The sequence below is a fragment of the Phaeoacremonium minimum genome (assembly GCF_000392275.1).
Source record: "Phaeoacremonium minimum UCRPA7 unplaced genomic scaffold PA7_03_scaffold_301, whole genome shotgun sequence".
In the NCBI taxonomy this organism is placed as follows: domain Eukaryota; kingdom Fungi; phylum Ascomycota; class Sordariomycetes; order Togniniales; family Togniniaceae; genus Phaeoacremonium; species Phaeoacremonium minimum.
The window spans coordinates 5,590-30,406 of record NW_006921206.1 but is presented as its reverse complement, the minus strand read 5'-3'; the positions used below and the strand labels follow the sequence as shown (position 1 = coordinate 30,406).

The 24,817-nt window shown below is 47.9% G+C and overlaps 2 protein-coding genes across 2 annotated transcripts; both read left to right on the top strand.

The window, feature by feature from the left end:
- Positions 1–10,995: 10,995 nt before the first annotated feature.
- UCRPA7_3976 (hypothetical protein) lies at positions 10,996–12,207 on the top strand (the record flags this gene model as incomplete). Its single annotated transcript, XM_007916538.1, has 1 exon — positions 10,996–12,207. One exon carries the CDS (start codon positions 10,996–10,998, stop codon positions 12,205–12,207), a length of 1,212 nt encoding a protein of 403 aa, XP_007914729.1.
- A 5,892-nt stretch (positions 12,208–18,099) lies between these two features.
- On the top strand, positions 18,100–19,620 carry UCRPA7_3975 (putative alpha-galactosidase a protein; the record flags this gene model as incomplete). Its single annotated transcript, XM_007916548.1, has 2 exons — positions 18,100–18,951; positions 19,588–19,620. 2 exons carry the CDS (start codon positions 18,100–18,102, stop codon positions 19,618–19,620), a joined length of 885 nt encoding a protein of 294 aa, XP_007914739.1.
- Positions 19,621–24,817: the final 5,197 nt, after the last annotated feature.

The window sequence follows — 24,817 nt, the reverse complement described above, 5'->3', positions numbered from 1 at the left end:
CTCCAAGACAGAATACCGGAGATGCCTCAGATCGCCCCGCATTTACTGAGGTCATTCGCGCTAAATGCTTACCCTGGAATCTTTCATAGCACCCCTTATTGATAGGAGAAAACAACTTTGACATAGTGCGAGGTTTTAACAATAAGAAAGCCGCGTGAATGCTTTGTATTGGCCATAGCAACATCGCGACCAAGGAAGAATACTTAGATATCGAGTACTCCAATCTTGCTATCTCACCCCCTTCTCATTCCTCCCATTGAACCGGCTTGCCCCGGAATAGCTGTGAGCCCTGGATGAAATGAGCACTTGAACTACGGTTTCACGAAAGACGGGCCATGTCAGATGAACTTACATCCATCATTGTTTTCATTGACAGTGTCTTTGACTGAGCATTTGTTCGCATCGGTGAAACTTTGAGTCTTAAGCTGGCTGCACGTAGCTCCGAAGCAGTTGTTATCCATAGCTTTCTGGAGAGCATCACCTTTCCAGCCAAAAACGTAATCTCCATGCTGACCATAACCAGTCCTGTAAACAATAATAAGTCAATGAATTGAGCACTGTTATTAGGGGCGCCCTATAACGTACTCGTCGCCTTGACTAAAGACAAATGGCTGAGAACCGTCCTGAGGCCATAAGGCCTTGTCATTGAAGGCTGTCGTATCCCAGATCACTTCAAACATCAACTGCGGAAGTTTAACTGGATGTGTAGCCGGGCATGGTCCATTACTTTCGAAAGTTCCTGACGCCGGGTACGATACGTGACTTGTGTGGTCAGGGCTGTCGAGGTTCTTTCCATCCCAACATCTATTTATTTCACGAGTCAGAAACTTGACAAATGTGCAACTTGAGAATGATTCACACTTACGTAGGGAATCTGATAGTTGTACGGATGCCGCCAGCACAAGGCTTGTTCGGTAAACTGACACTGTCAACGCTAGAGTCTGAGCACGGCGCCATGTTGTCTCCTCCGAAATTCTTAGCGTTATAGCAACGAAAACAGATCGCGTTCCATTTGGTGACTCCACCAGCTTCTCTTTGAGCTGCATTGCCAGCAAGCATACGGAATCCCTTTCATTGGCAGATTTAGTATTGCATACAGAACGAAGGGACATCCAGCCACATATACTCACTGGTTTGAATGCTGTGACCTTCGAATTGTCATAAGGAGAGGTGTAGTAAACTGTCATCCCACCTGTTTCGCCGTTGAGATATCGGTTGGGAATTTGAGGGACACGCTTGTAAGTTCCGTTTAGTGCTTTGAACCACATATTGGCAGTCCAATAGTTCGATAAGTCTTCGCTGAAACTGCATGTAGTACAATTCGCCAACTGTGAAACATCGGACTGGGGAATGCTGGCACCGAATGCGTTCTCGTTTTCGTTAGCTATAAATATGTACATAATCAATTGATACGTACCCCTCCAACAACCTGTGCTAAGTTAGTACGTTCGCGTCGTCAGTCAAGGGAAATGTTCTTGGACAGTACCTGGTGATCATGTGGGGATGGTACTTGATCTGGGCTGACGAGACTGAGGGTTTTGACTTAGTAGTATATCAACCAGTCAAGCCAAATTGCTTACGGATCAAGGCGCTCAACAACAACCTGAGAGCATCCAAAGCGGAGAACAGCATTTGCGTGGATGCCCTGAACACAAAGCATGGCAGCGAGGCATCGTTTCAACTCCATCATAAAATTTGCAAGATACAGAAGATGGTAATAGGTACGGTTACAATTATCAATATGGATAACAAAAAGAAGAGCAAAAAAAAAGAGAAATGGTCCTTGGCAACAGATATATTTTCTCACGAAAGGCTTTCCCGGAACTCGGCCTGCTGCGTGCATTTGATACTTAACTGCCGAGTCTTTAGCAATTGGTGGGTGTCCAATGCCAATTCACGGTGATAAACTATTGTTAAAAAGTGTAGATTAGTCGTTATAACCTTTCGCCAAGCATTCGTCAAAAGCCGTCACGCATTAGAATGATCTTCGTCATACCGCATTTGCGGTTAATTAGACCCGAGCTTGTATTGCCAGATTTGACAACCTATATGACACCCAACTTCATATAGCCGATAAGACATATCGTTCCCCACATTCACTGTCGTCGAGTAGTATGCGGAGTCAAACCCCGCGCTTTTGGGAGGACTGTTCCCTCATCAAGGAGCGCTTCGCCGATGGAACGGAAAGACTGACATTTGTAGAAACCAACACCTTCGCGCTCGCCGAACAGCTCTACTTTCAGTTCACCGTAGAACTTCTTATGCGGCAGCTTTGAGTCAATCACGCCAGCCATCTATAGGTAGGCTTTGAAGAGATACTGCTGTAAATCTTGCCAGCTGATAAGATGGGTAAAGGGGAATGTTTGCTATTACGGCCAATATTTCCCAGAATCGCTGCTCCTTCTTTTATGAGTTAACCCCTGAGGTCATTGATAGCTTTTAGCTGATGATGTCAGCAGCAAAATCTCTTTGAATGTTGCGAAGAACTTAAGGCAGCAAGACTCTAAGTCATGAGAAAGAGGTTATCTACGGGGTAGGCATGATGACCTTAAGTCTCCTTGAGGATCGAAAGTCGATTGTTCCAGGTAAGCAGACAGTGCATATACAGATCGCAATGGACTTTGGTATCTCTACTTGTGTGCTCCAAATTATTTCTTATATGTGCGGCTGTGCTGGAAATTTTGCCCAAACATGAATTTATAGTAGAATGTTCGCACATCGTACTATCTAGCGCTTAGGTGCTCATTGCGAAACTGACGAGACTCAATCATTTGACTTTGAAATTCCCCGTGAAGTAATTATTATCTTGATGTAGAGCTATGTCTGAGTAATAGCAAGTACCTTTGTTGTTAGACCTAATAACGCATTCCTATCCATGGAACTATTGAACAGAAGTGTCTACACTATTCAAATTGTTTTCTATTCGGCGATTAAAAGCTCCGATATAGTAACCCACTACAGACATCGATAAGATCCGAGTCTTCAGTTCTTCTCATATTGAACTAGTCTGAGTACTTCTCCTGGAGACTTGCTGGTCTAGCTGGCATATATGACTGCTCGTAAGTCTTTTAACATGCGTAGAGTCGACACCAAAGCAGAATCTCGGATTCTAAAAGACTTATACAGTTCTGTGACGTGTAGCAAAAATACAACACAGCAATACAGTATGGCGTCTCATTTGAACGTCTCACTGTCGTCCTAAGCTTCTGCCCTTGATACCTGGTACACTGTGACTTTGAAGCCTCCGCTTATTACTGACTTAATGTTCTAACTAAAATAATAGTAAAGTATTTGCTTTGCAACGCTAAGTCATCATTTGGAATCGAACCGCGATCTATACATGTAGTCGTCGAGGGGCAGACCCATCGACCAATAATGCGTCAATACATTCTACACGACCGAACCTCAACATCCACGAATGTCGCTCGTATATTAATGTCGCACATGTTGAATTTCCGTGATCAGGACTGCCAGATTTAGTCCGCCAATGAATTTGACTGTCACAGTCTTGGTCCAGCAGCACGAGGTTGCATTCCTCCACAAGATGGGAGCAGGCTAATCAAAATTTGGCACGGAGTACAGAACAGCAAAATCCTGGAAAAGAGCTAGTGCGCGCCATGTTTCTAGCATGACTGGCTGCATGCTGTCAGATTTTCCGTCTGTTAACCAATTGCAACAGTCTATCGGATCACTGTAATATAGTTGCCGCCGAGTACGGTAGCTCGCTCTCCATATTTCCCTTTCTTTCATTTATACTGCGTCCTCGATACCACCCTTGGCTCCTGCTACCTCATAAACAAGGTGTCCTCAACCGGGTTTGCAGCTTCATGAAGCCGCGCTAACGGATACTGGCGAGACACCAGCGTCTCAAATGGCTTCATGTTGCCGGGCCAGGTCATGTCGAGTGTAGCAATGATTCTGCATGAACCGGAAGTGTCCACGCGGCTGCGTCGCCTCATTGCACTCTTGATATTGAGGGGCTGAGCACCTAGCTGCTCAATGGAACTCCATCGATTCCAAGAATCGGCACTGACTGGCCGACTTATGATATAAATCCTCTTCTGGTCGTCGCTCCTGGAGATTTTGATGGTTTATTAGCAGAGCCCTACCAAGATTGAAAACCAGGCTTCAGATACGCGAGAAGTAGTGATCAAACCTGAATCGTCTCGTTGAAATGGGCTACAAGTCAAGAGCCGTGGCTGCGGTGCTGGCGCTCGCCTCGGCGTCCATTGTATCTGCTCATGGTCATATTACAAATATTGTCATCAACGGAGTATCTTACCTAGGATTTGACGGTCCAGCATACCCTTATACTCCGAACCCCCCTCCAACCATCGGCTGGATTATTGATGATACAGATAACGGCTTCGTATCACCCTCTGCTTTTGGTGAGCCAGATATTATCTGTCATCGTAGTGCTACGCCGGCACCAGGTCACGCTCTTGTAGCTGCCGGTGACAAGATCAGTTTACAATGGCTGGTACCCTGGCCCGACAGCCACGTAAGTAGCATCTGAAGTTCATTCCTACGTCACATACATGTCCAAAATGTCGAGAGCAAAGGCGCCGCTATCCTGTTAAGACAGGCACTGACCCCAACTACTATAGCACGGTCCAGTTCTAGATTATCTCGCCAAATGTGATGGGCTCTGCGAAAATGCAGATAAAACTCAATTGAAATTCTTCAAAATTGACGGTGCAGGCTGGATCTCAGGGGAGAACCCTGGCGTATGGGCAACAGATACCTTGATCTCCAATAACAGCACGTGGCTGGTTCAGATTCCATCAAACATTGCTCCTGGCAATTATGTTCTGCGTCACGAAATAATTGCCCTTCACGCTGCCGGCTCAGTGAATGGCGCCCAAGCATATCCTCAATGTATCAATCTACAAGTTACGGGCTCAGGTACCAACCAGCCAAGTGGTGTTGCTGGTACTGCGCTATATAAGTCCGATGACCCAGGTATTCTCTTCAATCTCTATACGTCACCGATCAGCTATATCGTTCCCGGCCCGACCCTCATCTCGGGTGTGTCCAGTTCCGTTGCGCAAAGCAGCTCTAAGATCACTGCGTCGGCAAGCCCAACCCTTGGTAGCTCCAGTGGCGGCGCTGCCACGACTACGACTGCAGGGACGACCAGCAAGCCTGCAAGCACAAGTACAATACCGAAGTCTACCTCGACGACACTGACTACAACCACAAAACCTGCGACAACAACCACAGCGCCAGCCGGTGGCTCAGGGCAGACGCTTTACGGACAATGTGGAGGCAGCGGATGGACTGGTGCTACGTCTTGTGCCCAGGGCGCATGCTCCACTCTGAATGCTTATTACGCCCAGTGTGTTTGAAACTGGAGGTTATTTTGTCAATCATTTTAGCTTGGACGCTTGCACATATGTTTCACGCCGCTTTTGCGACGAGTATGTACCACAGTTGCCTTCACCGCTGTAGCTCGGCTGAACAATATAATCTTATCAAACACTATAAGCAGGTATGAAGAGGCATTGATGATGCCGAGAAGTCTTCTGCTAAATTCAGATGCTCACGTCTGCTCGTGTTTTCTCGACACAACGGTACAGTGTTGAATACTCATCGATCCCATCATTCAACTAGACCGTGCATGGTAATCATGCTATTATTTTGACAGCCAAGGTCTTTAGTGTATGGCTTATTCTCTAGATGAGAAGGCTTTGTAATGAGTATCCGTAGTCTTATCTTACAAGAAAGTAGGAGAGGCAAAGTTATCGATCTAAGCTATCCTTCCTGGACTCGTGAAATAGCACAAGCTTAACCTGGCAGTGCATTTTCCCACGACAATTTCTTTCGCAAATCAAATAATACAATCATGTCTACCAGCGCGGTGGAACAACCATGTGGCCCAAGCCACACGGAACGCCCGTCCTAAAACCTCCGCAGATCGGTGGTTCCGATCTGAGATGTGTACGGTGAGTAGTGAACCTGACCCCAAATACGGACTGACCCTTGCATTAGCGCGACAAGATGGGAGGTCCCGAGACACTGTTTAACGACTCCCCCGCATATCATTGACAATGCTTTTCAGGAAATAAGCGAGAACAGATCCACTTAGTACCTTCACACTGGATCAAGCACTGGATCCTTGAGTGATATTTGCTGGCCGTGTCATCATCATGGCTATCCCCACAGTCTCTATGTGGGGTAGCTGAGGAAAAGTGCGGAGAATCTGGAGTGACATGATGGCGAGCTCCGAGGTTGCGTGTGGATGAAATCGTGTATTTAAGATGGCGTTGCTCGGCTTCAAACTTCTTGCAGTGTTGAGATTTTACCATCAAGCTTCTTTCCTAGTTTAGAACAATGAGGTCCTCTCGGCTGTTGTCCTGTCTGCTCGTCTCTTCTGGGGCAATCGCCACGATCAGCCCCAGTAGCCTCATTACCATTTCGACGGCTGTTGACCCTAACAATGCGGCAGCGTGGTGGGATCCTCTGGATGAGGCCGGTGGATACGACTGGTTGGCGTATCTTCGCAACCCACCAAGTGGTTCGACAGCCAACAACAATGTGATGATTGTCAGGCGAGCTATTTCAGATGGATCCATCATTCGCGACTGCTTAAAAACCAGCTCTGGGGATTGCGCTTTGTTTCTCGACGATGCTGGTCACAACGCCCCAAGTGTTGCTGTTGACGGAGATGGTTACGTTCACGTCTTTACTGGCATGCACAACGACTACTGGAAGTATTATAGGTCTACATCAGCGTATAGTAGCACGACTATCGTGGATGCGAGTGCCGACATGCCAGATCAAACCTCAAACTTTACCTATCCTGTCTTGAAGCGTGATGCTAGTGGTAACCTATGGCTTGCCATCCGTGGCCAAGCACCGGGTGATACTACGGCCAAAGGCGGCTACTTCTATAAGTACACTACTTCGAGCAAGACGTGGAGCCGCGTGAGCATTTGGGCCTATAACAAGGGCTATTCTATCTATCCTGATGATATTCAGTTCTCCTCGGATGGAGATGTGCATATTCAGTGGGAATGGAGCAAATACCCTGCCTCGGGTGTCCGCCACGAGGGCAGCTATCTCCGTTACACCCCCTCGACTAACACCTACCGCACCATCACCGGCACGACTGTTACTCTTCCCGTGACGCAGGCTGTAGCAAACCTAGTATTTCAACCCCTCACATCTGGAGAGACATATGCGAATGACATCAACGCTTCGCCAGGTCCAGCATTCCAAAGCGCTAAGTTGGCTCTTTATGAGGACACCGCAGGGACAGTACATGTCCAGCACGGATACCGATTCATCAATGCCACCGGTGCCCCATGGCAAGTGCGACGAGCGATAGGAACTTTTGGGTCCAGTAGCTCCACGCCATGGACACGAGAGATTGTATATCAAGGAGGGGACACCAGTGCAGGACTCGGCATCACACACGATGGGACAACTGTTAGAATTTATTACTGCCGGGCTAGCGAAAGCGCCAGAGTGCTCGAGCGGAGTGGCTCATCTGCATGGACTGATACTGCATTGGCCCCGGCCACGGGCAAGCAGGTGCAGAGGTTGCAAGCAATTATGCGAAGCGACGGGACTGACGTGCTTTACTTGGGAGCAACTGCTGCAGATTCACTGTATCTCATGACTGTGGGTGGACGTTAATGTGTACTGTACTGCGAATGTTCGACCAATAGTGAAATGGTTAGCGGCTGGGGCTGAGATCAGAGCATTGCTGTCAAAACAAATTCAAAACTTACCCCGAATACTCCTTACTCATCTAAAGATGACACAGAATTGAGTTCAATAAACGCCTGTCACCACATGTTTCCTAAATCGATATCAAAATCCTTCTTAATCTGACGTTCTTTATTGGGGTCGGTCGTGCCTGTCAAAAGTGGCGCAGCATTATTCTGGTCACGCGTGACTCACGCGGTGTGACTTCGAGAACATTTGAATATAAATCCATTCTACAATCCAACTCCGTCCTGAGCTCGAATCAACATCCCGAATCGCGCGATCTCCAGTTCTTGTATTTGGTCTGTGAATAGCATTCGGGGATTGATTAGCAACCATGGAGCGGGTTCGGAAAACCTTCTTTAATCCTCTAGCGACCACGAAGTCGTCGATCCGAGAGATTCTAGAAGGCCTGCCAATCGGTTCTGCACACCCTTACAGTCCAGACCACATTCTTCTTTGTCGGACGCAGGAAGGTATCGATGAAATTGATATATCTTCCTACCCGGAAGATTTCTTCTTCAATGCCGTCGACCTCGGTGAGATGGGCGAGACTCTTTTGAGTCGGATGGCCGGCTTTCGTGGTCACTTGAGTATGCCCTCTCCAGTCGTGAACCTATGAACTGGAATGAAAGGCTAGACATTGACAAATATCAGGTGTTTTTCAAGACTTTCAAATCATGCAAGCACCAAGCTCCACGTTCAAGATCCCAATTGTGTCAGGCCAGATTACGATCTTGGCAGTCTCAGAAAGGACCCCCACGTACTACGACTTTTGTTTTGCAGACGCATCATGTAACTCATGTTGCTGGCTCGAAAGAAACACATTTCCGGGCATAAGCCACAGTGGCGATCTTCTCAACAACAAGGATCTCTTGGACTATGTTCGCATCGACAGTGCCACACTCACGGGAAGAGAAATTTGTGTCTTCATCTCTGGCTATCAGTGTACACAACTCACTAGATTTCTTGGAACCAGTCCCGCGCTACTCGTAGCCGACCATGTTGACAAGGCAGGTCCAGAATTGGTCTTGTTTTTTGGGACAACTACGCTGACTCTGGTGTATAGGTTCTCTATATCATCCCGGTTCCTTTGGATGCAGCGACAATTGGAGATGCGACTATATGTTGCCCCTTAGTAATAAAGCGCGATGGAAATTCACTAATCTGTTCAATATTGCCTAAAGCAACCACGGATCGAAACATGATGTGCCATAGTAAGAAAACGGTAAGCACTTGCTTCCCGGAAGCGATCAAGCGCGCAGACTTCACCGTTTCTACTTCCCAGTCATCTTCAGCCCCAGGTTAGTACTGATATTTTCAAAAACGACTGTGATACAGAAACACTTAACAATTGTCCAGGCGTAATCGCAAGCACGCATTCAATCGACAAGGACACAGCTGCAAATTCGGATGATATGAAAGCCATCATGGCCAAGGACAACGCGGTGTTCACCACAAATGCCGTCAATTTGCCATCGTTGATCGATGTTGAACAGACACAGCTCATAAACTTTGGCACTGGTATTGACTTTAGGCTATCTAAGGAAAAAGCGTCGACGAGGAATCCATCGTCTGCTGTTATATTGCCATGTATTTTTGGTTCACAGCTTGAAGGCCCGATTCTGCTGGCTACTGGAACAGTCCCTTCAAGCGTTCCATTTTCCGACGAAGTTGCCCTCAGGACCTATTATGAGCAACTTGAAAGCGTTGTGGTCATTGTTGACGAACAAATGACAGATAATGCCCGAAATCTCGCAACCCACTGGCGACTTAACGCACTTTTCATTGTGCAAGTCACACCGGAGCATGAGCCCAAAACTACTGATGATGTGCTATCAATGTTGAACTCGGCAAATATCAATGCTGTTACAGCTTTGGCAGGGCCACAGTCCTTGGTCTTGATTCAGATTCTCGAGAAATATTACTTCTATCGAGGCATCGCGAACCGAGCACACCTTAACACATCCGGGTTGGCGTTTGGCTCGGATGTCACATTAATAGTCCAAACTGCCGGCATGAACTCTATGATCGATCCGAGAGCAAAGAGGCTCGTAGCGCTTAATGAATCAAGCCCGGTTATACTCCCTACTTCAGGTCAATTAGTCCGGCCTCAGGATCTTCAGAGACTTTTCGAAGACCTTCAATATGACGAAATTGGGAACTTGCAAGAAGATATTTTCGCGGTGGTTCCGCAACTCCAGGTTACCTTAAGCCAAAAAGACCTACAAGAACTATCTAAAACCTTGGTGTCCGCGCTCTCCCAAAAAGTCAGCAACGTGACGGCTCCGTTGAGGAGTGCCTATATCCACTTCCTAACCCAAGAATACAAGGAGTCAGACCCAGAGTTAGTAAAGAAGAAGAACAATATGCTTGGAGATCTACGAAAAGCCACTGCCAATATGCAAAAGGCGCTTGAGCCGGTCATTTCAAGTTTGGCAAATCTTATGTCTTCTCAAACAACTTCAAAGCGAACACATGATTTGAAGCGGCTTGTTCGTCAGACTCAGATTCAAGACAACGTCGAAGCTGTGAAGTCTATGACTTTTGAGACCTTGGCTGGATATCTTGAAACCCATGCAGGAGAAATGGGTGTCATGCTGTTGAATATTGAGACAACACCATATCGCCGGCTCTTGGGTAACTTGACAGGCGCCGCCATTGATGCTAGGTAAGTACAGCCAATTTGTCGAAGTCTTTTTTTATTCTTTCCCTACTGGAAGGTTAGGCTAAATTTGGCGTTGAATATCGTTGACACTTCTGTGTAGTCCATGCTGCGACCTTGATTCGAGAGTTCTGCATCTTGAAGGATTTGATGCAGGTATCATCATCGAACAGTCGCAGACCCAGCACGATGGACCACTAAGAAGTCTGGCTGGACCATCCCACCCGACCTTAGCGCTGCCGTACCTAAGTCAAGGAAGGGGAAATGGGTCCATGTTAGCCTGGGTCTGCTGGGATGAATTTGTCAATCTTGAGAGTCCTTACACTGTAAGGTGGGTGGAGAAATGCAACGAACGACACATCGCCGCATTGAGAATCCTTACAAGGGACACCATTAGCCAAGCAGTGGCGTCCAGGGAGTACAATTTTCAGCCCGGCAGTCTAGAAGTTGGCAATCTTATGAGCGCATTGCTGATGGCAGCCATGTCAAAACTCGCCGCAATGAGAACAACTGCTCCAGTTGTACTGGATAAAGCCGAAGATACTGTCACAAAATTGATGCGAGGACTATTTGGTAACCTATTGACAATAGCCGGGTCAGGGGTACGTCCTCTCAGCATGGTTTGGCAGCTATTTGGCCAGAACCCGCAATACGACCTTCCGTCGACCGAGGCGGAGTGGATTTGGTACCAGACAGTCGTCGCTCTCTATCCATACACTGGCTGGCCGTTGAAACAGTTCTATGAGAATTTGGAGAAGCTCCTTAACAAGGCGATCGTTCGAGTGGTTACTAAGGGTGAGGACCTGAATGCTGCCAAGTCGAGTCGTGCAGATGAGATCATCAAATACTGCAAGCTTCGAAATATCCAACTTGAGCATTCTCGAACAATAATCACCATCTTCATGCGAATGCTTACGACAGAAGACATTGATACTACAGCCATCGCAGGGCGACTCCTAGATCAGCTTCCACGAAAGCTAGAGTCACAGACACAAAGTTACGCCAGGATGATTCAATATCTGGAGCACCTCGCTGAGGGAGGCCAACGGCGTGCCAAGGACGATCTCATCGCCGCCAGCGTTTACACCAAGCGATCGGCTGCTTTCGGTGAGCTCAAGGCCAAGGTGTTAGAAGCTTGCGTCAGCAATGATTGGTCCAAGATGAAAGAGCATTGCCAAGCGCTCATTGACGCACATGCCGAGACCGCATCTCTCTGGCATGTCAACCCCAAACTATTTAACGTTCAGAACATTAAGCTGTACAAAGAGCTTTTGAACGCGGACTTCGGCGACAATGTTGATCAAGCAACCAAGACCAAGAATCTTGAACTTACGAGGCAGGTGCTCGGAGACGCAGAAATTAAGCGCTCTCCTTGGCAAGTTGGGAAGGAAGGCCAATTCAGCGACAGGATTGAGCCACTCAACGAGGCCTTTTTGCAGCACATCTTGACTGGAGAGAAATCGGAGCCTTCTGCAGCTATAGAGGCAAGCGAGCAATCAGTTACAAGAGCAATCATCATCGTGGAACGGACAACAGCGGATGACTTCTTGCAATTCGAATCGTCGTTGCAGCCCAGCTTTATCACTACGATGCAAAAGAACCTCTCGGCTGAGGACGTCTGTAAAATCCTCAAAATCCCTGTCACTGCAATGCGTGGTTTTATCAAGCTACTTAATCCGGAGTTTGTTTGGGAGGATTTGGGAGAGAACTTCAAGACGGTGATATTAGGATTGTTGAGAGAGCGCTCAAATCGCTTAGAGAGCCATCCTGTCAGGAAATTGCTAGGAGTTGGGAGAGAGGAGACCAGGCTGCGAATTGAAGGAAACTGAGACAGCGACATGCGTCGTGTTCAATGCATTGGAGAACCAATTATTATGAGGTGTTTTTACGCATCATTCTTCAGTCTCAAATGGTGATACTGTTTGGAGGATTTCATCCAGAGCTCTAGGTTGCTAGGTTGAAAGGCGAGATTTTGAGCCTTATGGTCTTGGGCATACATTGCGAGAAATTCCGTGTCGTTTCTTTCCCTTAAGAGATGTGCCAGTAATTCGACAACATCCAAACGCCTGAGCATTCTCTCCCGCTACCTCAACCTTGTATCCTTCACTTTGCACAAATAATTCAGCCACGATCTTCACCACCATAGTCTGATCTGGGTTTGCCCTTTTGGGTAGCAAAACTTCTATCTACACATCCACTCGTGTCGCCAGAGCCAACCCGCATCAATATCACAATCAGACCCCCTTAATCTCACCTCCGGCTCTTACTGATCAAATCGTCGCTTCCCTTATCCCCATTGTGTTGACAACGGCGGCCAGCGTGACACTATCAACGCAATCGTGGACCAAGTGACGTGACTACACCGATGTAAAGACGCATGTGTACATGGAGCCCAAATGACCCTTATGAGGCTACTGAAAGGTCCTCTTGTGCAGGCAATGAGTTTGGGTGAGTTTGGGCGACCCGAGGGGCTCAGAAGCTTCAAGCGCAGCGGGGCGGTATTCTCGCATCAAAACTACCTACCCAGGTAGCTCAAAACCTTGAGAGGGAGGAATCATCTACTACAAATAACCCCTGAACTCACTCAATCCGTGGGCTCAAGCTACAACCTAACATTACATCCAACATCCACGCCCCGCCCCCCCGAACTCGAACATCCGTGCGATTTCGTTACCCCCTAAAGGAGAACCAAGCATGTTTGCTCTTTCACGATGGATCCGAAAGCGGCGGCAAGAGCGCCAGCTGCTCGAGGAGGCCAAAGCAAGCGAAGCTTTGAGATATATGGAGCTGGAGAAGCAGTGCGAACAACAGGCCCGAGCCCTCCGTCTCGCCTTGAATAAATTGCAGAACGACATGGACCCGCTCGTAGCGACGCAAGCCTACAACGATTGCTTTTGCCCCTTCACCCGGCTGCCGGAAGAGCTCTTATTGTATATACTGAACTTCCTTCGCAACGATCCCGTTGCACTCTACTGTCTCCGACAAGTTTCGAGGATATTCCTACGTCTTCTCAACTATCGGTCAGGGTTTTGGAAAGACACGTGGTATGGAAATACGATGTTCTCGCGAGACATAACTCCTCCTTGCCTTCTCCACGGCGCTTTCAGGCTACCACTTCAACGGCTCCTGAAGAGAGACGGGCGGTGCGACAACTGTCGGCGCTGGAACGATGCTCAGAAGCTGTTGTTTTATGATGACTGCCGATTCCAGCAGAAACGCCGCACTGGCGACCCTTATGATCGTCGCTGGCTTTATCGCATGCTCTATTGCAACGCCTGCGACAGTCTCCACGACATCTGGCAGTTTTCTCTCGTCTACCACGACATCTGGCAGTTTTCTCTCTTCTCCCACGAAGCACTAAGGCAGGAGCGGCGACTGGAACGACGATGTCTAGGTCAGCAGGGGTCAGTGGAGCTATGCGAACACGTACAGATTGCCTGGGCTAGCATCAAGGCTCACATCGACGACTGGCGGCAGCAGCATCGTGATCCTGGGGGAGTAGGAAGGGGAGACTTGCAAGCCTGTCTCGATAGCTTCCTGATCGAGTGTCACGACGCTAGTCACGATATACGCTGCACATCCTCCTCAGAGGCAGCACCCACCTGGCCACGAGCCCGTCTCCGCACCGGCGGTGACTTTTTGGAACCGGAGAAGAATGTACTTCTCAGTCTGGAGTGGACACCACACAGCGGCCGTATCGACGATGCGCTCCCTCTCACCGCCGACGGGCGGATACCTGCGTCCGGTCTGAGGGCGCTGTTCCGGAGGCTTCGACAACAGGGGCCGGCCGACAATCTGTATCCTCCTGTCCGTCCAAGCACATTACCTGAAATGGCATATTTCAGCCCATCGGGCCCTATAGCTCCCCTTATTCATTATGAGACGGGAAATAATGATGATAAACCGCCACTACCACCACCAATAACAACAATGGAGCCCAGTACTGCTTTCACAACTACGATGACTTCAACTCCACCACCATCATTCCCATTACTTCCTTCAGATTCGATATTTTCATGGTGGCGGACTTGTTCCAATAAAATCCGTAGAGATTACTTTTTCGGAACAGGCCACCAGGAACTAGCCATCAAACCCCATGACCTATCATTAAACTTCAATGATAGTACTGGTAGCATTTCTTCGCGGCGACAGTGTCTCGTGGTTTGCTACCGCAAAGACATCATAATCTGCAAGACGAAGGCGATGACGAACCCCACTATTAAGATTATTCCAACCGACTACTGGCTCCACGCCATGGATCCTGACACATACGAGTACCCACGGGCAAGCCAACTTAGGCCTCAGTGCTGGGACACGGCCTGCGCCAACTACTACCGGAGGTGGAAGAAGCCTGGCTATAACTGCAGTGTTGGGCCCTTACGTGACCCCGCTCCGTAGGCCTACTTACTTCCCATCTTACGATAGTTCCACCACCACCACTACTACGAATATATCACCATTTTCGCTATTATATACTTGTGTCCTTTGGATTGCCTGGCACATTACTACCTTTCCGGTCCCTGACACGTTATGTTGACGTGATATGCCGTACTTGGCCGCGAGCCGAAGCTCTCGCAAAGATGTTTCAAGCAGAAGATATGGAGTGGAATGATTGAATTGATTTGTCGCCTAGTGAAATCAAGAACAAAGATGCTTAGCCGGGACGTGTGTAATAACTCTAAGACTTCTGATACTTCCAAGGCGTGGCATGGCGCCATGACCATGATTTGACAGACAATCTGTGTGCTGACCTTCCGGAGTTCGCACTTGCTTTCATCAAGCGGGTAATACGATCATCCTGGAAGAGTCCTATCATGTTGGAGCGAATTGACGATGAGATATTGATCACCCGTCAGCTGAAGAAGCCGTACGTGCAATGCTTCCATATGAGATGCAACATCGCTCTGGGTAGCCCTGGTGGAGTGAAATTTGTGATGAACCCTTTCAAGGCAAGCGTCGGATTATGCTATCAGAACTGTCGAGACCAGGGTATTTGTTATAAAGGACTCTGTTCAATCCTTGAGAACTATGCAAAGCTTGACAAGGATATGTCGTGGGACTTGTCTCAGCTCTAGTAAGCTCAAAAAGGTCTAAGAAATCGGTGATGATGTTAAGCTATGAATAGGCTGACTGTAAAGCATAATTTTTAGATTACAATCACTCATCCTGAGCATTAGCCATCAAGAGAATAGCCCACATCGCCCGCTTCCTGTCCCATTTTAATCAAATTGTGGCGCATGTGTTCTGCTCGCTGGCGTGTTTTTTCATCTAGAACAGCAATGTCACACCTATTAACCCAGTCTCTAAGTCCATGCTGGAGAACGTTCCTTGCCCGCAATGTCGAACCGTCAACATGTCCCGCACTACCATGGAGCGTCATTCGTTCGACGGTTGAATCGTACTTGCCACGATGGAAGATGTTGTTATTGTAAAATACTACATCCCCTGGATTCAACTTGACGAATAGCTGATTTGGGATGTCTTGTTCGTACGGGTCGGCAGTTCTTTCTATATCTGTCCTAGCCCGCCGATGAGATCCGGGAACGACAATCAAGCTTGAATCATCGTACAATGCCAAGTTCCATTGTGCTGAAAAAGCTGGCTTGTTTAGCCTTTCCAGTTCCTCTTCCGCCGTAGCACTGGCAGGAATGTCGTCTCGGTGCCACCTCAGCTCGAAGTCACGATCCGGTCGAATCAAGAGATTGAATAGCTCCATGACAAGATCATCATCGCCGCACTGTAGCAGTTCCTTGGTAGGTGAAATTACGGCATCGCTGAAATATGTCTTGATGAATGTTTCGTGCCCTGGCATATCTGGGTGCATGACGGATTGAACTCCCCAAATACCCTCTGCTGCGGGATTTGGGCCGGACGCGGGCCAGGGCGGGAACTGTTTCGGAAGAGTTCGCACATGAGGCCATCCGCCAGCCCGAGCTGTTGAAATGGAATTTTTACAAGCTTCGCGGAGGGAGGTTAGCTGCTCCTGTGTGAGGACTGAAGGGATCACCACGAAACCATCCCGATTCAACCTTTCAAGGAGCGAAGACGCGGTCATAATTGAGTGTGAAAATAGCTTCTAAAGTGATTTCAAGCGACAAAAATTTGAGAAATGATGTGTGGAGATGATTATACGCCAAGAATTCCACCTTGCTCTTGAGGGGTTTAATGAGTTGGTGAATTTATAATCGCCGATGGCTAGAAGAGACGCTGCGAGATGTGATGTTGAAGCTTAGGCCACTAATGTGGGGGATGATCGCACTGTGCCGTGAACGTGTTTACGTTACACTCACAGTATAATACAGTGGTCGAACTGTACTACATTCCTTGGTATACGTTGTAGTAAGTTGTTTATTTGATGATAACTTTCTTGCTCAGAGGGTTCTCAGATAGAAATCCTTATGAGGGGTGAATCCGAACCCTCAAAGCAACAGAGTCGTGATGTCTGACTTTCAAGGCATCGATCTGTCAGTGAGTGCTGCACGTAATCTGCAACGTTACACCTTACGACCAATCACAGCAAGCCAGCCAACCGAAAGAATCGACAAGCAGGCGTCAACTAGGCGTTGAAAATGCTGTTGTTTCTATTATGCACTCATTGCGACTCGATCAGTGTATCATAGTAAGATACCAAGAGTGGTCAAATACATCGAAGCAATTTTAAAGCTTTAAATACTGTATAACTCACACCGAAGATGGTTTGCCTCCCTACTCTGGCGAGGCGATATCTCACCATATATGGGTTTAATAGAGGTGCGGTCATCGTTGTCTATCGACGTTATTAGTTGCTAAGAAGGTTGATTAATTAGGAAGTAGAGAAGGAGCTTCACTTCCTTCGTTTCATTTTGTTTTCCTTACACTAGGTGGTTCAATAATACATTGTAATCGCGCCTGAAATCGTAGTGCTATTCGATCTAGTTAGTGATATAAAGGCTGTCAAGACCTCAATAAACCTAACATACGTAATGATTCGTCAACCAAAGACCCAATTGAGCGGCACAGTACGTCGGGGGTCTCAACCGGCTTGGAGGAGCTAGCTGACCAAGGTTACATCGAAGCTTCTCATTTCACAGAGAGGCACTGCTGAAGTATACCGATGTTGCGGTTGGCAGCCCCGGATGCCGGAAGGATCGACAGCGCTTGTCATAACCCCGCCCTGGAAGCCAAACGGCCACGACCCGACGGTTGCCCGCCTCAACACTTCAAGGCGCAAATCGGATCCTGGCCACAACCCCGGTTGAGAATGCGATAATCGGATCCTAGTTATGTCCTAGTGAGATAGCAACAGGTGTATATCCGGACTGCTGGGGTCTATCAGTAGTTGATATGTAACATTCCCCTCGAAGACTCGATAGGATCCACCAGTGTATGGCCATCGTTGCCTTGCAGTGATGATATTGACCTCTCACAATGATTGCAGTTATTAAGAGCACCATACTCCTTCGAAGACGAACTCATTGGTGCTAAGGCTACCTTCTCAGCCGTCATCTGATCGAAGTCTCCTCCGTCTCATTCACACACCACAATCCTTGCTGGAACGTTCCGCAGTAGCTAGCCTTGTTACGAGACGTCAGCTCAAGTGTCGACATTTTGTGGACTCATTGGAGAGAATGAGTCTCAAGAACTCCCTTGTGGCGGCAGCAATGCTTGCTAAGGCAGCATCCGCTCTTCCTGGAGTTCTGTCGCCATTACCGCCTATGGGCTTCAACAACTGGGCGCGGTATATGGGTGGACTTAACGAATCCTTATTTGTCGACACAGCCGAGGCTATGGTTCGCACTGGCTTGTTGGCTGCAGGATACAACCGGTTGAATCTAGATGATGAATGGTCACTTATGGAACGGGCGTCAAATGGGTCCATGATCTGGGACCCAGAAAAGTTTCCTCATGGCCTGCCCTGGCTCACCCAGTACATCAAATCCCACGGTTTCATCCCGGGCATCTATACCGACGCTGGAAACCTATCCTGCGGTGGATACCCAGGAGCATTGGATCACGAAGAGATCGACGCTGCCGACTTCGAAGCATGGGGCTTCGAGTATGTCAAGCTAGATGGGTGCAACATGCCGGATACAAGCGAGGCAACTTATAAGCGTGTATACGGCAAATGGCACTCTATTCTGTCAGCGCAGCCAAATCCGATGATTTTCTCGGAGAGCGCGCCGGCATATTTCGCAGAGGCAGCCAACCTGAGTGATTGGTATGCGGTAATGGGTTGGGTTCAACAATACGGCCAGCTAGCACGGCACAGTCGCGACTCGTTGGTTTGGAACAGCACAAATTACTGGCCAGATATCACCGGGTGGGATAGTGTCATGTTCAACTACGGACAGGAGGTGCGACTCGCACGTTACCAGCGGCCAGGATATTTCAATGATCCCGACTTCCTGAACGTTGACCATTTTGATTACACACTAGACGAGAAGAAGAGTCACTTTGCATTGTGGTGCAGCTTTTCAGCGCCCTTGATTTTGAGCACAGATGTGCTGAACATCACGGACGAGGAAGTCGAATATTTGACAAACAAGGATTTTCTCGACGTAGATCAAGACCCACTGGTCCAGCAGGCGACGCTGGTCAGTCAGGATGGAACTTGGGACGCTCTGACAAAGAGCCTGTATAACGGCGACAGACTATTGACAATCCTCAACCGAGGCAATGACACTGCGGACTTGACCGTATCATGGGAGCGCATTGGGTTGTCGCCAAAGACGCTGTCTACTCCTGACACAATCGTGTCCAAGAATCTTTGGACAGGAGAGATTACCAACATCCCTTTGTCGTCTGGCGGCATCACAGCCAAGGCCGTTCGATCTCGAAGCACGGCCGTCTTTCGTCTTTCAAATCCGTCCCCTGGCTCATCGATACGGATAATACCTACGGGCCTAATCTTTAACACATTCTCACTAAACTGCCTAACGGATGCAACGTCAGGAAAGGTGACTTGGGCTACGTGTACCGGATCCGATGCCCAGGTGTGGCGTGTGAGAGCGGATGGCCATGTGAACAGTCTCCTGCGTGAGAATGAATGTCTTGTAGAGGACAGCGGAAGAGTATGGTCGAGGCATTCGGCATGCGGAGAGGGTGACTCAAGGAGATGGGACTATTTCGTCACCGGGAATCTGATCAACGCCGCTTCAGGGCATTGCTTAACAGAGAGTGAGGATGGTACGGCAACAGCGACAAAATGCGGCTACCTGACTAATGAACAGGTTGTTGCCCTCCCCATCGGCGTTGCCTTGTAACAGGGCAACCCTAGGACTTCCATAGTCGAGAGAATAAATAATAGCTTCGAATCTCGTACGCGTTTCTATAGCCTGTTAAATCATAGATCAATTAGAATCAAACAGTATTTGCGCAATCATCTCGGGCTGCTTAAAGAGCAAGTCAGCAGGTTAGCCCCCTTGGCAAAAACAAATCCCTGGTGGCTTCAGCGGCTTACAAGGGCTAGCGGGCACTATCAGAACGCCACAGTTGCTTGTTCTCTCGACCCTAGCGTCGATCACTATGATCGTGGGGTATGTTTAACTAGTCGTGTAAGTCTGATGTCACGACTCGAACGGCCCGCTTTATCACACATCAAAAACAACAATCGCCCGTTCAGATTTTTTGATATTGATGTCAGAGCCGTTCAGTAACCAACTCAAGATACAGAGAATCGGACATCATGGCGCCTCGAGAATATCCGCCCTCGGTCATCACCACGTCGCAGACGACGGAGGAACAGGTAAGCCAGCAGTGATCCCGGCCATTTTGAGTGAGGTGGCTTTCCCAGAGACGGTTGACTAAGTCCTCACAAGCGCAACATTGAGCTTTGTAAAGAGTACATGGCGATTGCATACTCGCCTACGGAGAACAAAGGCGCAGAGTCCGTCCGTCACCTGTGTCACGCCGATAGCTGGTTCTGGGCACCAGCAACGTTTCCCGGATGCCAGACGCCGATGGATTATGCGGATTCGCATGCCACTGTCATGGCCAGTGTCAATAACTTGCACATCGTTCGTTTTGACCAAGCTTGGGCTAAGGATGGCCATGTGCTACTTCGCTACAGTGCCGAGGGGAGCCATCTCGGCAAGCCGTACAAAGGCATCGAGGCGACGAAGAAGCATGCAAAATGGTGCGCTGCCGCGATTTTTGAGGTGGAGGACGGCAAGATCAAGAGCTTTACCAAAGACTGGGATCAAAAGACAATGCAGGTAGGTCAATGCTGTGATAATGATAGACAATATCGAGCAGAGGCTGATTGGAAAACAGATACAACTGGGTTGGGCACCTGTCAATGACAGTGACGATCCCCGCTGGAACGCTCAGGCCCTGGCGAACCCCGAAGTGTCGCAAAAGAAAATTGAGTAATTATCGTGTCTCTTAATTTGTATGCTTTAGACAGTAAGACACACACGAATTAATAGGAGTCATCTCATCCACGCCTATTGAAGTTTATAGTGACTGATGTGAGACGAAGAAAAACAGTATCGAGTGAAGAGACTCTTTGGTGGCAATCTCGGTTCGCCAAGCATGACATTGCGGGGTGCCCATCAGCCCGATTCCTTATATCCCCGAAAGAGATTATTTCCAACCTATTTCAACCCGGTGCTTCAAACGCTTTGACACGTGTAATCGGTTGTCTTGGCTACTACGCATATTTGCAGTAAGTTTGGTAGCATTGAATGAAGCTCCGAACGGCACTGTGTTGACGGGTTCGTCGTGAAGTCTGAGGGTACTGACAGATTTGCTGGGGCATGACGTCAACCGCCACTGGCCAACTCCAGTATAGTTTCATCAGTGGTATCAGCAGATCTTCGCTTAGAATATCATCTACCATACTGTCCTCTTAATCGAAGCAGTCGTGTTAGATCACTTAGGCAAGATGACTGCAATACGAGACGAGAGCAGTAGCAGCTCATGGAGGCACAAAGAGCCCTATCGGATCCGCGACAACTTCGAGGTGAAGTGGAGAGGTTCGTGTCATTGTGGTAGAATTGAGTATCAATTGTCTAGGGATAAACCGCTGGCGTCGAAATATTGTCACTGCAAAGGCTGCCAGAAACTCCATGGCGTTCGTGATCATCTGCTGCTACTTGGAGGAACCTTTCACACTTTAGCTGACATCTTAAAGGCACCATTCCAATGGGCAGCCATCTTCCACAAGTCTGACATCAATTTCACAAGAGGGAGCGAGGGCTTGGCATGGTGGACTTCGTCGCTCCAGCAGCCGGAGCATGAGCTGCCCTGCAAAGTGTACTGTGGTTTCTGCCGGGCCCCTATTATGGACGAGGGCAGAAACATGATTTTGCTCTTTCCGCCGCTGATTCACAGTATCAACTCGCCCGAGGGGAAGGAAGCATTCAAACCCAAGTGCCATATATTCTATACCTCGAGAGTTGTCGATTTTGCGGGAGATGGGCTTGTCAAATGGGCTGGCATAGATGGGAAAAGCGACATTGTTGATGATTCCGGGCGTGTTTCAAACGAAGAGGATACAAACTGATCACGATTGATGAGTTTTAGAATGGAGTTCTTGCTAAAAGGGGGAAGCTGAATAATACTTTCAGAAAGGTGATCTAACTTGGGCCGTCATCTCGTAACTTCTTTAGTGTATTTCGATCAATTGGGCAGCCTGATGTGTAATATTGTGGCCGACTCGCCTGCTCTTGCCAAGAACTGAGATAGTTATGTCGATCAGTGGGCATCCATTCTTTTAATAAAAACTTGTGGAAAGCTGTGAGTAAGCAAAACATCCGCCTCCACCAAGAAGCTCGGCCGCTGAACGTTGGATGGAGTTCCGCAACGCCCTGCGGCAATCGCCTCTTCTTGGCCTCGTGTCTTTTTTCAGAGCTGTAGATATTTCCGCTTCTGCCGGCAGATACCCCAGTCCCTCGCATAAGTCTCGTAAACTTCTACTTGATTGGCCCGCATCGTTGCAGTCTACAGTCAGCAAGCCTCAATTGACAGGCAGAATAGTAATAGGACCCGCTCAGCTGAACCTGTCGTACTCCAATGAGCGATGAATTGAAGTTCTTGTCAGCATCGCCAAATAGAGTTCAATACCAAATACCTTGCACGGCATTGTCAGGGGTGATTGAACTAGAGTAGATACGGATCGCCAATTTAATTTTGAAAGCAATGTGTCAGGTAAATATTGCGACAATAATCGAGAACTTCCCAGGAAACTCTTAGGATTATTCTCTTTCTTTATACTATACATAAGAGATAAGCTACCAACATGGAATGAAACACATTAAGTTTGAGTATTGGGACCATTTCGACATGACGAGGCTTGACAAATCCAGCTTTTACATCAATGGCTATGAATATCATGTAAGAAAATATCAGTGATTGACGGTTCCACAATGCATGCCTACTCCACAGCTTAGTCTTACCTCTCCCCTTCGAAGGGTCGCGGTTGCCAGCTCATAGGTACGTTTTACACCGTGGATTCAAGTGGTTGAGAAACGCCGCAAACCTCAACATCTTTGGAAGGCTGAAAATAGAATACCCCACAATGATCAAACGTCAGCTCTCGAAGCCTCAATCAGTGACCAAGTGACAATTACAGATCAAGTACTCAGCTGCTCCTCACAGCCTTGTTGGTATCTGCATGGTGGTAGCCAACCCTCCAATGCCCTCGTCTGTAGAGTATATAAAGCGAACAAATTGCCAGAGAGAATGAGTCATGGTATATTATACGCTACATCTTTACAAACAACTCTAAGATAAGGAAGGGATCTAAAGTATCTTCATTACCACCAAACACAATGCAGTTGAAACTCGCCCCAAGCCTTGCTGTACTCGTTACCTTCTTGGCATCACGCTCTCTTGCCACGGTTGCCTATGGCACAATCACTTTCGAGACAAGTGGTAGTTCTCAGACATGGAACGGTGCGTTAGATATATCATTCTTTAAGCTGGTATTGCAAAGAGTACTGACTCGAATAGCTGCTTGGCTTGAAGGAGAGGATCCTTGTGGCAAGGCCGTGACGATTAATGATAACGGCGATAACCCCTGCGGTATTCGCTTTACTCTGTCGAACGGCTTCACATACTACCTCGGTGGATGTGGAGGTGATGATTTCGCCCTCTACAACAACGACAATAGCTACAACCACAAGTGCGAGTTCACAGGAGACAACATCAATGGTTACTGTGGCATTCATCGTGCTTGGTCTTGTTAAGAGATTGGAGCCCAAAACTCAGTACCAAATACTCCGATGAAAATATACCAAAACGTTCGAATAGTGTGTCGTCCTGCCTAGCTATTTCTAATTAAAGGAATTATCTTGAAAGACACCACTTCATTACTTTCACTGAGTGACTCAATACACAGGCATGGGAAAATCATCCTGGCTGAGGTGTTTATGAAAGTGGTCTTCTCATTGTCAATAACAAGCCATTCTTTGAGTGCCTGAAAATTTTGAAGTGCTATTGACGACATGCATATTAAATGAGTGACTCAGATGTGCTGTATCCATCGCGAATCCCGGGATAAAGCGCTGCTGAAATGATCAAGACAAAATATTTGGAATCAGAGGTCAATGTTGAGAGGGGTCAATGATGACTCACTCTTTCTTTGAAGTGGTAACAATTGTGGTCCCGGGTTTGACAACCTTCTGTTTCCGGTTAAGGGTTGATCCTCCTGTTTGGCGCAACACCTACAAACCTTTCGACAACGAAGTTTTGTGCTTAGGGAGTCACCGTAAGGGTAATGAGATAAGAACAGAAAAACATTTGAGATGCGACATATGACTCAGTAAAGATAAAGCCGAGATTTATAGATGGATGGACTTTAACCAATCCCAGTTCATACAAAACCAGGAGTGGTTTCCCCACACAACATTCTGCAAAGTCTGAAGAGATCAGAGGAGTGGCGCTTGGATATCACCAAGGATATATTCGTGAAAACAAGCTGATACCGTTTGTTACCATAGCTCATCATGTCTGTCCGCAATGCAGAGACACCATCCGACCCGACCTTCAGGTCCTACAACTCAAGTCAAGCAACTTCGTACGCCAAGCATCGCCGTGTGAGTCTCTCTCAAATCCACAGATTTGTCCTGGAGCATCATAAGTCTATCGGTGGTAGCAGCGGAGTTCTTCTCGATGTTGGCTGCGGTCCCGGAAACGTGACCAATGTCCTCGCTCCGTTTTTTGAGGTAGCCATTGGCGTTGATCCTGGATCTGAGATGATAAATGTAGCCAAGCAGGCCAATGGCACGACATCTACCGAGGCGCCAGTACAGTATTATGTATGTGCTGCCGAGGATTTAGATAAGCTCAAGGAGTTGCCACACGGATCTGTGGATTTCATAACCGCGGCTATGGCTGTAAGTGTCTTCATATCGAGCAACATGGCTTGGGTTGTTATAGCTTATCACCGTGATAGGCTCATTGGTTTGATATGCCTAAGTTTTGGGCTGCTGCCGCAAAGGTGCTGAAGCCGGGTGG